We start from the raw sequence: 15107 nt of genomic DNA, 5'->3' as shown, positions 1-15107 counted from the left end.
GTGCCTTGGTGTGGGAGTGTGAACTGTCACATGCCACCGAGCAAGGTGATTCTGCGGGACTGACTGACACCAGGGTGAGGAGGGCACAGCTAAGAATTTCAGTTCCTTGACAAATTTGGGCCAAGTCCCTGCTATAAAGGGATACGGCCTGCCCACGTATGAAGCATGAGAAAGTAAAATTCACAAGCACTTTTAAATCAAAAGATACATTTAATAGGAGGAAAAAGGGTCAGTGAGGCAGTCCGTTTAAAGTCTCAGTGCTCCAGAAGCTACAAGGACAAAGTTGAAGGCTTTTCCTTTCCAAGAGCAGAAACTTGCACCAGGTCCACACCTAAGTAAGAGAGCCTTTCTGGAACGTGGAGTCACTCTACAGAAGTCCACCATGACAGCAGTAGCAGCAGCAGCTCATACTACTCCCCAGACTTCCTCAAAGGCAGTAGTAATTTTAGCACACGTCAGGGCAGCAGAGAGGGGATAGTTGCTGATGGAGACCATCTTTTCTGTATAGTCAACATTGACCTGAGAGAAAAGAGGGATTAAAAAAAAAATAGAAAAAAACCCCATCAAGCTGCAAGTTTTCCTTGAGCCCCATCTATCTCCATTAGTACAAGAAAGAGAAGGAGCTACTGGACAGGGTCCAGTGGAGGGCCACAAAGATGATTAGGGGTCTGGAGCATCTCTCTTATGAGGAGAGACTGTGGGAGCTGGGCCTGTTTAGTCTAGAGAAGAGAAACTCAGAGGGGATCTCATCAATGCATATAAGTATCTCAAAGGTGGGTGCCAAGAGGATGGTGCCAGTGGTCCCCAGCGACAGGACCAGGGGTAATGGAACTAAAACACAAGAAGTTCCACCTCAACGTGAGGAAGAATTTCTTTACACTGAGTGTGGCACAGCACTGGAACCGGCTGCACAGGGAGATTGTGGAGTCTCCCTCTCTGGAGACATTCAAAACCCAACTGAACATGCTCCTGTGTAACCTGCTCTAGGTGACCCTGCCTTGGCAGCGGGGTTGGTCTAGATGATCTCCAGAGGTCCCTTCCAACCCTAACAATTCTGTGATTCCATTAATTGGGGAGGCACAGTATTTCTCCAGCAGGACAACTGTTAGCCCTCACTAATGCCCTCTCTTGAGAGGGAGAACAGTCCCAAGTGTTGCAGTATTGGGCCTTTTTTGACAAGCCTGTCTGGAGGGAAAATGGGGGGCTGGGCAGGGGGGAAACCAACCTGAAAAAAGGGGCAGGTAAAACCTCCATACTCAGAACAAGACTGAAATCTATGCTGATAAAGATCTTTACAACTCCAGATAAGGGATACACACACTTACCGAACCGTGGGCAAAAGCTCCCACTACAATGGCAACTGGCTCCGCTGCAGGAACCAGCTCACGCAGATCCGTCACTTTTGACGCTGCAAAGGAGGTACCAATCTTCATACAGCCCACGGGCAGATGGTCACTGACTGGATTCTTAATCACCTACAGAAAGCAGAAAGTTTACAGGGATGTAGAGGTAAGGCCACATAGCTAGGTCCATTGTTTGTTTCAAACAAACAAACAAACAGCTGTTGTCAGCTGTTTGCAGACTGCACTAGGAGCTCACAACTAGTGCGACTGGAACAGCCCATCCTCATTCTCCACAGTAGTTACGATGTAACATATGTCATTCAGCAACCAATATTACATATACAATTCAACATTACAGACTGTTCTTACTCAAAAATCAGATCCCCTTGAGGTACACATCATGTTTCCCTGTTCCTCTGCATTACTCACAGTTGCACCCAGGTCCTTGAGCAAAAGCGCTTGAGGCCATCTCTGCTTGGGCAGAGATGCCCAAGACACAGATGATGGAGGAGTAGGTGAGTCTTGGCTGAGGGGAGCAGAAGACAAGTAGTAGAGCCACAGAGTGAAGCTCCCTGTGATCAGCACTACAATTCCTGAATAATCTGACTTCAAAAAAGTCTGTGAGACCACCTGAGTGACTGTAGACAGTGTTGAAAATCCAGGAGAAGCTGAGGCAGAGCACTGCTTCTAGGAAAAATATCCTGAACACCACCTTCTCCTGGAGAGGAGCCATGAAGTACACATTGGGCAGCAACATGGTCAGGATCCCCAGGCAGAGGAACAGAACAAATCCCAGCAAGTGTGTCCAGATGTTGCCAGCTTCAGTGTGTATCTGGAAGATGCTCTTGAAGCAGGTGTGGAAGGAGGGCATAGGGGGCCTCTCTCCATGCAGGAAGTAACTTTTGGCCTTGAGCCAGTCAGGCAGCAGATTGTATGAGCCACTGCCATTCCCAAACCTTGTACACAAACTCTTCCATGTTCTCCATGGCATGGTGAGCCTACAGGGGCAGAGTCAGTACTTGCACCACCTACTCCTCCTCACGGGCTACTGGACACGGCAGGTCCTCAGCACTGGCCGTGCCAGTGGGTCCTTAGTCCCCCTTCTCCTCCAGGAACAGGCACAACTGGAGCTTGCTGAGATGGGTACGAGGGGTCATGAGTTTGGAAAAGTTGATGTAATCCACTTTAGGCACCTTTGTCTCATCTTGGCTAGCAAGCAGGATGCCGCTGGGATCTAAGACCACTCTACCTTTTTTGGGTAATCTGCATGTACAAAGTACATTTACGTCATAGCAGTTCTTGATGATGATTAATTCTTCAATATATTGTTCAGTATATTCCTTCCTCACCTGGAAATCTTGCTTCTGTCTCTGATGAGCAGCGCAGTAAGGTCCTGCTCCTGCCCAGCAGCTCCTTGTTCTGGCATAATACTTGAGCCAAGTTTGAGAGAGCCTTGAGCGAGGAAGGCCAAGCCTGGCTGCTTGTTGTCTATCCTTGCCTGCTGACCCGTTTCCTCAGGGAGATGTGCTGGCCGGGGCAAAGCATTCTCTGCCAAGATGACGACATTATTATCATCACCATCTTCCTTAGGCTGCTGCTTCTCTGGTGTTTCCAGCAACAAAGGTAATTCTCCATCCAAGGAATCCGATATCATGACAAGACCTTCGTCCCTGCAGTTTATCCAGTGTCAGTGCCCAGCCATGGCAGTCAGGCTCTCACAAGGAAACAGATCACTCAGCTCCAAGGACAGCAGTGTTTGGGGTTCCTTTCCTGCAGCAGCTCCCACAGCAGATGCCAGCCCCATGCAATGACGGGGTGGTATGGAATAGTGACCGTGCCCACGCACCTCTAAGCTCCATCCCCTCTCTGCAAACAGGACACCAACCAAAAAACCTCCCCAAAAATCCCTCCTAAATCGCTGTAGGATGCAGAGCTAGAATGTTGCAACATTAGCTGCGAACAGTTAAAGAATGCTTACCTTCAGCAGCTTCTGAGGCCCATCAGCTGCTCGAACACTGAGCTTATGCAGCAGCTGAACTGACAAGAGAAAACAAGAGAAGAAAATTACTTAAGCTGACAGTTCTTTTGCTGGGGGAATCCCATGCTCTGCCTGGAGATCAGAGCTGAGGTACACAAGAAGTCTACCTTTAGATTTCCCAGCACTGCCTGAAGCAGCCTTAAGAAGTACAGACCAGCAAGTTATTTTGCTGGTAGCACAGTCTCCTGCAGGCACTCACCACTGCGCTAAGGAACACACAGCTGGAGTATGCACCCTGGAACATCACAGACGGATGGTTTTATTTCTCTGCTTTTTTTCCTCAGTTTCACATTTTAAGGTTGGTGCCACTTTTTGACTTTTCCCAAAGTTCTTCCTCTCTTAGCCAGGTTCCTGCATTATTCTGTGGCTGGTATGAATTTTGAATCACTTACCCATAAGACCGCAGAACCGATCAAAAGTTCTTGGGATTCTGGTTTGGGGATTGACTTCAATTAGAACGTTCTTCTGGGTATGGATATAAACCTGCAGGAGACCAGCCCGATTCAGGGGGCTGTCCATGAGCATCAGGAGACTCTGAAAGTGAAAAACACACAGAAGTGGAAACAGAAAGGCACAAGAAAGGATTCTTGGGTAAATTGAGGGTTAGCTCCCATGACTGCAGAAGGGACCGATGTTAAGGCTGAAAGTTCATCTGACTACTGGAGTTCTACTGTAATGCTAAGAAAGCAAGCCCAGACTCAAACAGTGACTAAACCCAAAAGCTACATGCACAACACAAGAGACCAAACTCGCCCCTTGAGTTCCAAGGGCACAAGTGTCACTGAAAACCAGGAAATAAACCCTCCAACCCATTTACTAGGTTAGAAAGCAGACATTACTTTATTCAGTGCTGAGGCACATGGGGCACCCCTCCACACAACATGTGTGCCAGTTATCAAAACTTTTAACTATTTATACATTTTAGCAAACAACGGAATTAGTGTTCATTGGCTACAAGTTACATAGTTCTCTTATTGCCCGGTATTCTAGTTTCTATTGGTTAATTATTCTCCCACTTCTCATGCCAATTAGTCCCCATGCTCAGTTTCTGTCTTCTGTTCGGTCAGTGGTCGCAGATCTCCATGGCAGAATTACCTTCTACCCACTCAGAGCTGATTTCAACAAAATTTTTGAGCTGGTTTTATTAGTTTCTTCGTTATCTTGGGAGTCCTGCCAAATGCCCTTGTCGCCAGTAAATTCTGCCCATTATCAGTGGTACATTCTTCTCCCCGAGCTATATTAACTTCCCCCACCAGGTCCGAGATCACTGAAGCACGTCAAGCCCTAAAATTTGTTTTCCTAACACATGGACATCACTTAGAGCTTAATTATTAGACGCTATCTGTTTCACGGATTAAATCTCCCTGCTTGCTAATTAGGTCAACGTTTTCCCCCGCTGCTGCATAGACTCCTTTTTAAAGAAATACAGCCTGTTCGGCAGCACAAGTAGGCCCGCAGCCCCGAGGAGCGATGTCCCCAGGCCGCCTGCAGGGCTGCCCCGATGGCACAGGCGCTGCCGGGCCCAGCGAGTACCTGGTGGGTGATGTCGGGCCGCACTTCTCCGGGGTCCCGGCCGATCCGCAGCAGCAGCGCCTTGTGCTTGTCGCAGTTGAGCAGCTCGAACGTCTTCCCCACCTACGGCCAAAGCACGGACAGGTTGGGCGGCGAGGGACGAGGGCGCCCGCGGCGCGGCCGGACCCCCTCGCCGCCCGCACCTTCACAGTCTCCAGACTCGCCCCCTCCAGCACCACCAGGAGCCGCCGCTGCCCGCGGGGCCGCTTCGCTTCCAGCGGGAGCCCTTCATCCTTCTCACCCCCCTGCGCGTCCCCACGTGGCCGCCTGGGCGCCGCCATTTTGCCACTCCGCCCCGCCGGCCCCGCCCTGGCCCCGCCCCGTCCGCCGCGGCCACCCAAGATGGTGCCCGGGGCGCGCCCTCTATCTGGCTCCGGCCGGACCCGCTTCCGGAGCGCTCGCTCGCCGCGCCGGAAGGCGGGCGCCGGGGGCGGGAGGGGGCGGTGGCGGCGCTCCCGGCGCCGCGGTTTCTCGCCGGAACGCGGCGGCGGTGGCTCCTTCCGGTGTCCTTCCCGGCGGGGGCGGCGGCGGCGCGGCCATGGCGCAGAACCTGAAGGACCTGGCGGGGCGGCTGCCGGCCGGGCCTCGCGGCGTCGGCACCGCGCTCAAGCTGCTGCTGGGCGCCGGCGCCCTGGCCTACGGCGTGCGCGAGTCCGTGTTCATCGGTGAGTGCCCACCCCGCCCCCCTGTGCCCCACGCGCCCGTCGTCCCCCCGCGCTGACCGAGCCCCCACTCTCTCCTCGCAGTGGAGGGCGGCCAGCGCGCCATCTTTTTCAACCGCATCGGCGGCGTGCAGCAGGACACCATCCTGGCCGAGGGGCTGCACTTCAGGTAGGGCACGGCCCCCCCGCTCCCTCCCTGGCCCCGCGGGTGTCCGCGCCCGTAACGCTTCTCCGCCTCCCGCAGGATCCCCTGGTTCCAGTATCCCATCATCTACGACATCCGAGCGCGCCCGCGGAAAATCTCCTCCCCCACCGGCTCCAAAGGTGAGAGGCCACGAGGCGGGAGAGAGGGAGGGGACGGGAGTCCTGCCTCAGCGCCGGTCCCCTTCATGGAATCAAGGGATGATAGGGGTTTAGAATAGATCTGAAAGTCCCTGCCCGTGGCTGGGGCACTTTCCACTAGACCAGGTTGCTCGAAGGCCTTATCCAGCCTGGCTTTGAGTACTGGTAGGGATGGGGCATCCACGATCTCCCTGGGCAACCTGTGCCAGTGTCTCACCAAGCTATTATAAAGAATTCCTTCCTAACCTTAGTATTAAAGGGTGGGTTCAGTTCCGCGCATACCGTGTTTCACCTAATCCACTGCGCAGGCTCGAAGGCCTTACCCACATTTGCAAAGCCGGGCGAGGGTCGAAACGGCCATCTTCTACAAATGCAGTCATACAAAGATTAAAAGACAAAGGCATATACACCTGCCTCCAACGGTGCATCCAAATCAACTCTAGCATGCTGGAACATCAGAACCATGCTCAATTCTGTGGATAGCGGATGTCCTGAGTGTCGTTCTGCCCTAAATTTTTTTCCCAAATCTTCTTTTGCAAAGCCTAGCCATGAAAGGTGAATCACTACAGTCCCTAATGAAGGGCTGCTCTCTGGTCTCCCTGTAGGCCCCTCACCTCTCCCCTTCTCCTCCCTCTCAGACCTGCAGATGGTGAACATCTCCCTGCGGGTGCTGACGCGCCCCAACGCAGCTGAGCTGCCCAGCATGTACCAGCGCCTGGGGCTGGACTATGAGGAGAGGGTCCTGCCCTCCATCGTCAACGAGGTGCTCAAGAGCGTTGTGGCCAAGTTCAACGCCTCCCAGCTCATCACACAGAGAGCACAGGTGAGCCCTGCCTGGGGCAGGCTTGCACTCAGGTCACAAAGAAACTGCTGAACTGTGGGTGTGGGGAGTGTTGTAACAGGTAAAGCAGAAATGTCTTAGGTTGATGGGTGATGCGTCCAAGTGGAAAGAGCATGGTGCTGTGCCCTGCTTGCAGCTCGATTCCAGTGCAAATACTAAGGTTGTATCATTTGCTTCTGAAGAAGACTGGACCCATCGGTACATGAGGACAAAACTGTACCGCAGTGGGAGAGGTGGGGGAGGGAGAGCTGATTTACATCACAGTTCACAGTAGAACTGGCTTTAAAAAAATATTCCCTGGCTATTGATGGGTCTCAGAATGTCTGTCAGAGCAAGTTAAACAGTTTTGAAGGGTCTAAAAAATGAAGGGGATGAGCAGTTAAAGTACTAACCTGTCAGTGATGGATGCTACAGAAGGGTAGCAAGTACTTCTGTGTAGAATCCCAGAATGTGCCAGGTTGGAAGGGACCACAGTGATTCGTCTGGTCCAACCTCCCTGCCCATACAGGGTCATCTTGCTTCATCCATGGCACAGGATTGTGTCTAGATGGTTCTGGAGTATCTCCAGTGAGGGAGACTCCACATCCTCTGGGCAACCTGTTCCAGTGCGTGGTCACCTGCACAGTAAAGAAGTTCTTTCTCATGTTCAGGTGGAACTTCCTGTGCATCACTTTTTGCCCATTGCTCTTGTGCTATTGATTGGCACCACAAGAAAAAGCCTGGATCCATCCTCTTGTAACCCCCCCTGCACACACTGATTAGAAAAAGATTAGAGGGTCATCTGGGGGAGGGGTGTTGCTAAATAATAGAAGTATTTAGCTTAAAAATGCCTGTGTCTGAAAGTTTATGTTGTGGTAATTTGATTGCCAGGGATTCTGAGAGTGCTCATCACCTATGGCAGCTGAGGGAGAGAGGAGGTGCTGCTTTTCTTTTCAAAGGCTTTACAGGGGATCCTGCAGGATCAGTAGAGTGCTAAAAAGGAAAAGTTGTCAGCTGAAGTACAAAGCATCTCTTAGGTAGTTTCTGATCCATGACAAAAGAAGCGAAGATAGGAACTAAGTGTCCAGGTTTTGTTATGAGAACTGATCCATAGCAGGGACTTCAGGATTTTGTGCTCGTCTACACAGTGTGCACTGGGGGGATTTGTTCATCCTCACGTGTGGAGAGAATGAGTGGAAATGATGTGACAGCAAAGGCTGTTAAGCATCTGTGATCTTAGAGAAGAATAATTCTATGATCTCTGAAACTTTTGAACAAACTGAATTGGATTTGCCTTCTTTTCACATATCCTTACTAGTGTTTGTTACTGTGAAATGATGTGTAGTGCAGGGGTTGATAATCAGGAGAAAATGAAGTGCCTTTATGTAGTTAGGCACTTGCAGTTCACACAGTGAAGGTTTGTGTCATTATTTTCGAGTTCAGCTCAGAAACAGCTGCAGCAAGAGCAAAAGCAAATGCTAGACCGGCCAAGCATGTGATACTGTAGCAATAGTTTCTGTTTAAGTCAATTTTTAGTGCAGGACTTGTCAGCCTGCCTGAAAAAGGTGCTGGCAAGTTAAACGTCTAATAAATCAAAATATCTTGCAGCAACACCCATCCAAAGTGGCTAAAATGAGTGGAGTGGCCACAATAGAAAAGTAACAAATTGTGTGGTCACTTTTTTTCCATGTTGGAATACAATTATGAGAAGACAGCCTGCAATCAGTGACAGGTTCAAGGTGGAGAAGGAAGTGCTTATTGCCAAAACGTGTGGGAACTGTGGAACTAGATGTGGTAGGATGTGAAAGCCAAAGATGCTTTCAAGGTTTTTTATTTCTGCAATGTTAATTGCATAGTAGTGACTATAAATAAGCTGTAATGTAGTTTTGAAAATGTGATGTGTAGCTATGGATACGCGGTGTTATTCAGAGGCGGTATTGATGTTCATGGCTTGGAGCTGGGCTTAGGCAATGTCTCCCCCCACACTGTGAAGAGCAGTTGTCCTTCACTTCTGGAGTGCACAGGAACACCCTGTGCTTGGTACTACTCTTCTTGCTGTATTTGTGTTTCAGGTGTCCCTGCTCATTAGGCGAGAACTGACAGAGAGAGCCAAGGATTTCAGCCTCATCCTGGATGATGTGGCTATCACAGAGCTTAGTTTCAGTCGTGAATACACAGCAGCTGTGGAGGCTAAGCAAGTGGGTGAGTTCCATTTGTGCCTGAAAAGGGTGGATTGCCTTTTCCCTTTCACTGAATTATTAAAAAAGGAGGTGGAATTTGGGCTACTGTGTCACTGCTTTTGTATCAGTACAGGTACAGAGTTATAAATCCCAGCCTTCTTAGAAATGGAGCTGAACAGGTTTACTTTATAAGTATTATCAGAAAGCTTTGGGCCATAGCTGATAGGATAGACTGTTGGAGGGACTGAGTTCCCAAGGCTAGGGTTCCTCTTCAGGCCGGGAATATGTTTCTTCCTGTGGGGATTACATGTGGAGGGTCTGGATGCCATGGACTTTACTTAAGGTAAGGTGCACTCAAATACATTTCGTACTTCTGGATATGGTCCCAGAATGCCATAGGTTCTTTCGGAAGCAGAGCCCCTCGGCCTCCACTCTCAGGTTCTGATGGCTCAGAAGACACGATGTGGTTCCAATGCATGTGTCCCTTCTCCCTGCAGCCCAGCAGGAGGCACAGCGCGCCCAGTTCCTGGTGGAGAAGGCCAAGCAGGAGCAGAAGCAGAAGATAGTTCAGGCTGAGGGGGAAGCGACAGCTGCCAAGATGATATCCTGCTTTGGGAGATTTTGTGGGACGTGGCTTTTGAGCTTGACAGTCCTGAGAATCCGTCACACTGAGCTCACGCTCAGGAGACTGTGATCGGATGAAAGCTTCAAGTAGGTCACTGTTATTTTTTCCCCCACTTCTCCAGTTGGCTGGAGTGAGGTTCACCTGAGGTTGCAGGTCAGAGCAGAGAAGATCATGAGCCTTCGCTCCCTGCTATAAGGTTTAACTTTTATTGGCTGTGTTGGACCATAATCCATAATGTTCTTGATTTGGGGAAGGAAAAACATGCCTGCCCAAAGGCCCATGTTATTGGGGTAGAGATTTCTTTTTAGCCCTCAAGATGTTTTTTAACATGGCTTAGGAAGAATTCCTGGAGGGCAGGCAGCTTCTGCTTGCAGGTTTTCCTTAACTTTGTTCCTCTGTACCTTGGGGAAGCTCTCAGCAGGAATCCAGGCTACATCAAGCTACGTAAGATCCGAGCTGCTCAAAACATCTCAAAAACGGTGAGCACCTGGCGCACGGAATTCCCTTTGTCCTTTGCAGTCCTTGTGCTGTCCCCCCAGCCCAGTGGCCACGTGATGAATTTAAGGCGAATGTGATTTGCCCTGTCCTGGTCTTTGTTCCTGCCCAGCTGTTTTTGCTCAGATAGAGTTTAAGATTATCTGCAATTAGATGTGAGGCTAAGAGTTCATGCCCTTCATATGATAAAGCCAGATCTACATCAGATTCCATCACCCACACTCAGCTGCAGCCACCAAAAGCTCCTGGTTCCCTGCAGGCTGACAAGGGGGGACAGATAAATGTGGGATCAAAGGTCTTTGTGGCAGAGACAGAATGAGCACTTCTTCTGGAAAGTCTGATGGCTTCTGGGATGGAAGTCAGGAAGTTACAGAGTTGTTTTGGGGAATTGCATCGATTGAAATAAAACAGGAGTGCTGTATCTGGAGGGGGAGATAGGTTTCTAGTGCTGTTCCCCCATGTGCATTTATAGTCCCTTATGCTGTCTCCATAATGGATTTCTCTTTCAGATTGCTGCCTCACAAAACCGTGTGTATCTCACAGCAGATAACTTGGTACTTAATCTGCAGGATGAGGGCTTCACCAGGTAAAGGGACTGGATGGCTGGATTTGTCTGCACCCTACCTTGGAAGCTGGTCCCCTCTCTGGAGCTCCCTCAGGATCCTTCCTCTGAGAGGAGCCTGATGCCAGAGGAGACAGCCAAGTAGGGAGCAGTCATTCTTACTGTGGAAATGGAGATTTTTGTTAAATCTAATCAACTTATTCTTGTTTTTCTTCTTCCCCACCCTCCACCCCTTACTGCATCTGCTGACACAGAGGAAGGTAAGGCTCTATATATTTTGATAATTTTGTTAGTACTTGGAACAAGGATGTTGCTGTTTTGCCTGGTGCCTGGGATGTTTCTAGCTTGGGCCTTTTTGGCCCCAGAAGGTTTATTCCATCTCTACCTCGTTTCCCATTTGTGATGTGAAGCTTGAAGCTTTCCTTGCAGTCGCCACACAAACATCTACATCAAGTAGGAGATATTCAGTAATTGGAGCTCCATGTGTGTCCCATAAGGAACCTTGCATGGCAAAGGCAGGAGTGAGGAGCGTTCTCTGATCTATCACACGTCTACAGGACATCCTGTGTTTGTGGCAAAGAGGGCTGTAAGAAGGCAGGCTGATGATCATAGGAATTTGTGTTAGTTTGGGTTAATGATCTCTAGGAAAGATGCTTTTATTACTCTCCAAAAGCTTTCCAGTCCATGCTAGAAATCTCCATTTCCTGCTTTCAGAGCTGGCGGGAATTTCGTGGCTTTGCCTAATCTATCCAGTGTTTACTGAAAAAGGCAGTGCCAGCTGAGCTAAAATAAGATGTAGCTGAAAGCTTAGATTTCTTAGAATCGAGAAGGGAAACCAGAGCTGGTTTCTTTGTGAGATCTCTGAGAAGATCCTTCTTTGTCACCTCTGACTAGATTCTGTCTTACTCATTCCAGAAGGCTTAAGGGGCTTTGAAAAAAAATACCTGTAGGAAGGACTTGGAAGTCCAGATCCTTTGGGCGTGACACCCCACACCCTAAAATCCGCAGTGAGGGGCTGGTTCAGCTTTGCTTGTGCTCTCTAACTAATGACTCCTGTCTGTCTCCCTTTCAGTGACAGTCTCCTACTCAAAGGAAAGAAATGAAAGAAGCTAAAGACTCCTAGAACCAGCGTCGCTGACCAGCAGAAGATAAGAGTGAGGATCTTTGAACTCCCTCCACTAGCATTGTTTGCCCTCACTTTGAAGTTTTTAATCCAGTAGCCAGATTTGGTCCCTGTACCCCTGCTCCATCTGTGGTGATTCCTGTTACAGGAATGGGCTTTGCCTGTAGGCAGCTGTAATTCCTTCCTCACCCCACTGGTTAAGTTTGGAGAGGAGACAAGGGACTGCTATTAACCCACGTGGATAGAGTAATTTGCCTCTAATCTTCATTAATCTTTAGATTTCTGTAGGATATCAGAATTCTCTTTTGGTCAAGTGAGGGAGTTCTGCTGCCATCAGCACCAGGCTTTCTTTTGTAGTAAATTTTGTTTCACTCTTGATCCCAAGAGAACCTGGGACTGAATTCAGGAAAATGCCATTCATTGGGTGCCTGTCACTGCTGGAATATCTATTTGTGTCACTGCCTGCTCAGTGATGCTTTCAAACATTTGTAAAAATTAAAAGAAAAACAAATTTATATTGTGTCTAAGTGTGCTTAGTGCTTGAAAAAAGATGTTGCAAAGGGGGAGGTGGAATGGAGATTTTATTTGGTTGAAAACAGAATGAGGATTTTGAAGGGAAAGGAACAAGAGAAATACGCTCCTGTTCACTGGTTGATCACAGGGTGGGAAGACAATGAGGAGGTGTGGATGCTCATACAACTGCATGGGTGACCAGGGCTGGTTTCTTAGCCAACTGTAAGTGCTAGAGGTGAGTGTAGGTTTACCTGCTTTTCCAGGTCACAGGAGCATATATGTGTATACACTGTGTGTGTAGATATATATATATATATGTGTGTGTGTGTGTGTGTGTGTCTATATGTATGCATACTGCTTTCCTGGCCAAAAATATAAGACAAATCTTCCTCCACTGACTTAATTCTTTTTGCTTGGATTTCAACAGCAAGATCTTGTTTGCTTTAAGGGCTAGCTTCCTCCCTGTCTCACTGGGCTGCCCTATACTAAGCTTTAGGACTTGGAGGTATCACATTCATAGAATCATACAATATCCTGAGTTGGAAGGGACCCACAAATATGATCAGAGAGAAGCTTTGAAGAGAACAGGCCCTAAAACCCTGGGAAGCACTGCTAGTGACTGACCACCAGCTAGATGTTACCCCTTTTACTACAACCCTTTGAGCCTGACCCCTCAGCCAACTGTTCCCCCCCTGTATTATGTGCATGTCTAGCTGCAGGCTGAGCACTGCTCAGGATACAGAGAGAGACAGAATCAAAAGCTTTGCTAAAATAAAAAAACACCCTCATTTGCCTTTCCTTTGACTACTAGGTGGGTAACCTTGTTGTGAAAGATTATTGTTAGTAAGTCATAACTTTCCCTTCAAGAACTCATGCAGACTTTGATCAACAACCATTGTCTTTCCAGTCTGTTTCAATAACTCCCAGAATAACTTCCACAGTTTCACCAGGTACCAGAGCCAGACTGATAGGCCTGTAATTAACAAGGTCTTCTTTCCTGCTGTTCTTGAAAACTGGGACAGCATTTGCCAGCTTCCAGTTGACTGGGACCTCTTCAGATTCCCAAGGCTTTTGATAAATACCAGAAGTCTTGCAGTAACATCAGCCAACTCTTCAGTGTCCTAGGATGAATCCCTTTGAGCCCCATAGACTTTTTGTGTTCAGTTGCAGCAGCAAATCCCATTCAAGTTCAAAGTCAGCCATGAGCTTATGACTCCCCAAGCTGTGGCCGTCCAGCCCAGGGCTCCAGGCATCCCAGGGCCCATCATGGATGTTGAAAGCAGCACTAATGTCTCCATCACTATTTGGGGATGAGGTGACCTACCTCATCAAGTAACAGACCAATGTTTCCTTTAGTCTTCCTTTCGCTGTTAACATATTTAAAAAACCCTCGTCTTACCCTTCAGCTTCAGCTGAGCTTGGGTCATACAGATTTGCTCTCTATAGTGGCAAGTAGTGTGTCTGTCGTCCTCCCATTTAGCCTGTCCTTGTTTCCAAAGTCCACACACTTTCTACTAAGTTGTGGAAGGAGATAGATCCCTGCTCAGCAGAGCCAGCCTTCTCCCTCAGCTGCTTGACTTCTGATACATTGACCTGGTGATTAGCTCAGCTAGTCAGACCATGATGCCAGTAGTGCCAAGGTTGTAGGTTTGATCCTCTTACAGGCCATTCACTGAAGAGTTGGACTCAACGATCCTTGTGGGTCCTTTCCAACTCAGAATAATCTGTGAACATGATTATTGCATGCTCCCATGCTCTTGAAAGAAAGCCCTTAGAAGGTAAGCAGCTTTTATGTACCCCACTGTCCTCAAAAGCAGACTCTTAAAGGACCTTACTGACTACTTCCTTGAGTAGCCTAAAGTCTGCTCTCCCCAAGTCCAGGGGAGTAGCTTTACTGACAGTTTTTCTTATATCACCAAAGATTTTAAGCTCAAATATTTCATGGTCACGATGGTCAAGACAGCCACCCATGAGACCATCTCTTTTTACAAACAACTCCAAGTTGAACTCTCCAGTGAAGAAGAGAGGCCTTTAGGGACCTCTTTCTCTGGTAAGGCAGAGCATGAGACATCTAAATGAAAGATGTAATTTATGGATTCTTGATTTTAAACTTAACAGCAGTCACAGCCATAACTAATACCCACATATTTTTACTTGCAACATCAAGGAAGCAAAAATTTTTTGAACCAGCTTTCAAAATACATTTTCAAGTAGCCACCCTAAAGTAATTGTGTCTAACAGTGCCTGTGTAAAGTAGACTGCTCATTTCAGTGCTGCGTTTCTTGATGTACAATCATGAAAGTTCTTTTTCAGTCTGATTTCTCTGTAGATGGACACAATAAGTTCAGGGATTTGAACACAAATGAGGTTCTCAGGAATCTGAGCTTGCTCCACAAGATGTCTCCATTTTCAAGCTTCAGGTAGAGTTTAAGCTAATCCTTGGTATGCCTTGCTTTAGGCTGTGGCAGCTTTTTAAGAACAAAGAGAATTGAATCCTGCCCATTGTAACTACCCGGGAATCTGAAGCAAAGATAGGTGTTTCCTTAGACTAGGACTTTAGTCCCTTCCCCAGACTTAGACAAGGGTATCTGGCATCACTGAGAGGTGAATCACAGTACACCTCCTTCCACACATCTTTACTTTTGCCCATTGCTTTCCCCACTGTCCCTTTCCTGCCTCTTCCTCTGGTGGCAGCAGGTAAATGCTCACCTCTGTTGGCTCACAGGGTAAGGGAAGCCAAAGTCCAGTACATGGGAAGAGGGTCTGCTTACAAAGTGTCTTTTAGCTTCCAAATGCTTCCAAGCAAGTTTCTTGCCATATCAAATGATTGCA

General features: G+C 48.4%; 2 protein-coding genes and 1 pseudogene across 2 annotated transcripts; 1 reads left to right on the top strand and 2 right to left on the bottom strand.

Annotated features, from left to right (window-relative positions):
• Window positions 1-190: 190 nt before the first annotated feature.
• On the bottom strand, window positions 191-5248 carry EMG1 (EMG1, N1-specific pseudouridine methyltransferase). The gene is made up of 6 exons (XM_017814836.1): window positions 5097-5248; window positions 4915-5016; window positions 3774-3915; window positions 3322-3380; window positions 1326-1475; window positions 191-519 (listed from the first exon to the last, which is right to left on the bottom strand). Exons 1-6 carry the CDS (start codon window positions 5232-5234, stop codon window positions 406-408), a joined length of 705 nt encoding a protein of 234 aa, XP_017670325.1. The 5' UTR covers window positions 5235-5248; the 3' UTR covers window positions 191-405.
• Window positions 1530-3132, bottom strand: LOC108497314 (annotated as a pseudogene).
• A 204-nt stretch (window positions 5249-5452) lies between the features above and the next one.
• PHB2 (prohibitin 2) lies at window positions 5453-12277 on the top strand. The gene is made up of 10 exons (XM_017814851.1): window positions 5453-5618; window positions 5700-5784; window positions 5860-5939; window positions 6596-6780; window positions 8850-8979; window positions 9455-9558; window positions 9984-10061; window positions 10587-10663; window positions 10894-10899; window positions 11712-12277. Exons 1-10 carry the CDS (start codon window positions 5492-5494, stop codon window positions 11740-11742), a joined length of 903 nt encoding a protein of 300 aa, XP_017670340.1. The 5' UTR covers window positions 5453-5491; the 3' UTR covers window positions 11743-12277.
• Window positions 12278-15107: the final 2830 nt, after the last annotated feature.

This window comes from Lepidothrix coronata, unplaced genomic scaffold (genome assembly GCF_001604755.1).
Source record: "Lepidothrix coronata isolate B3197 unplaced genomic scaffold, Lepidothrix_coronata-1.0 Scaffold46, whole genome shotgun sequence".
NCBI lineage: Eukaryota > Metazoa > Chordata > Aves > Passeriformes > Pipridae > Lepidothrix > Lepidothrix coronata.
The sequence above is the reverse complement of the archived record's forward strand: the minus strand, read 5'-3'. Positions and strand labels throughout refer to the sequence as shown.

Excerpts from the sequence above, each read along its gene's own strand:
- EMG1 (XM_017814836.1), bottom strand. The coding sequence starts at position 5,234 with ATGGCGGCGCCCAGGCGGCCACGTGGGGACGCGCAGGGGGGTGAGAAG. Across the intron at positions 3,381-3,773 it reads TCGGTTCTGCGGTCTTATGG|TTCAGCTGCTGCATAAGCTC; the intron begins GTAAGTGATTCA and ends TTCTCTTGTCAG. Across the intron at positions 1,476-3,321 it reads GGCCTCAGAAGCTGCTGAAG|GTGATTAAGAATCCAGTCAG; the intron begins GTAAGCATTCTT and ends TGCTTTCTGTAG.
- PHB2 (XM_017814851.1), top strand. The coding sequence starts at position 5,492 with ATGGCGCAGAACCTGAAGGACCTGGCGGGGCGGCTGCCGGCCGGGCCT. Across the intron at positions 5,940-6,595 it reads CTCCCCCACCGGCTCCAAAG|ACCTGCAGATGGTGAACATC; the intron begins GTGAGAGGCCAC and ends CCTCCCTCTCAG. Across the intron at positions 10,062-10,586 it reads CTCAAAACATCTCAAAAACG|ATTGCTGCCTCACAAAACCG; the intron begins GTGAGCACCTGG and ends TTTCTCTTTCAG.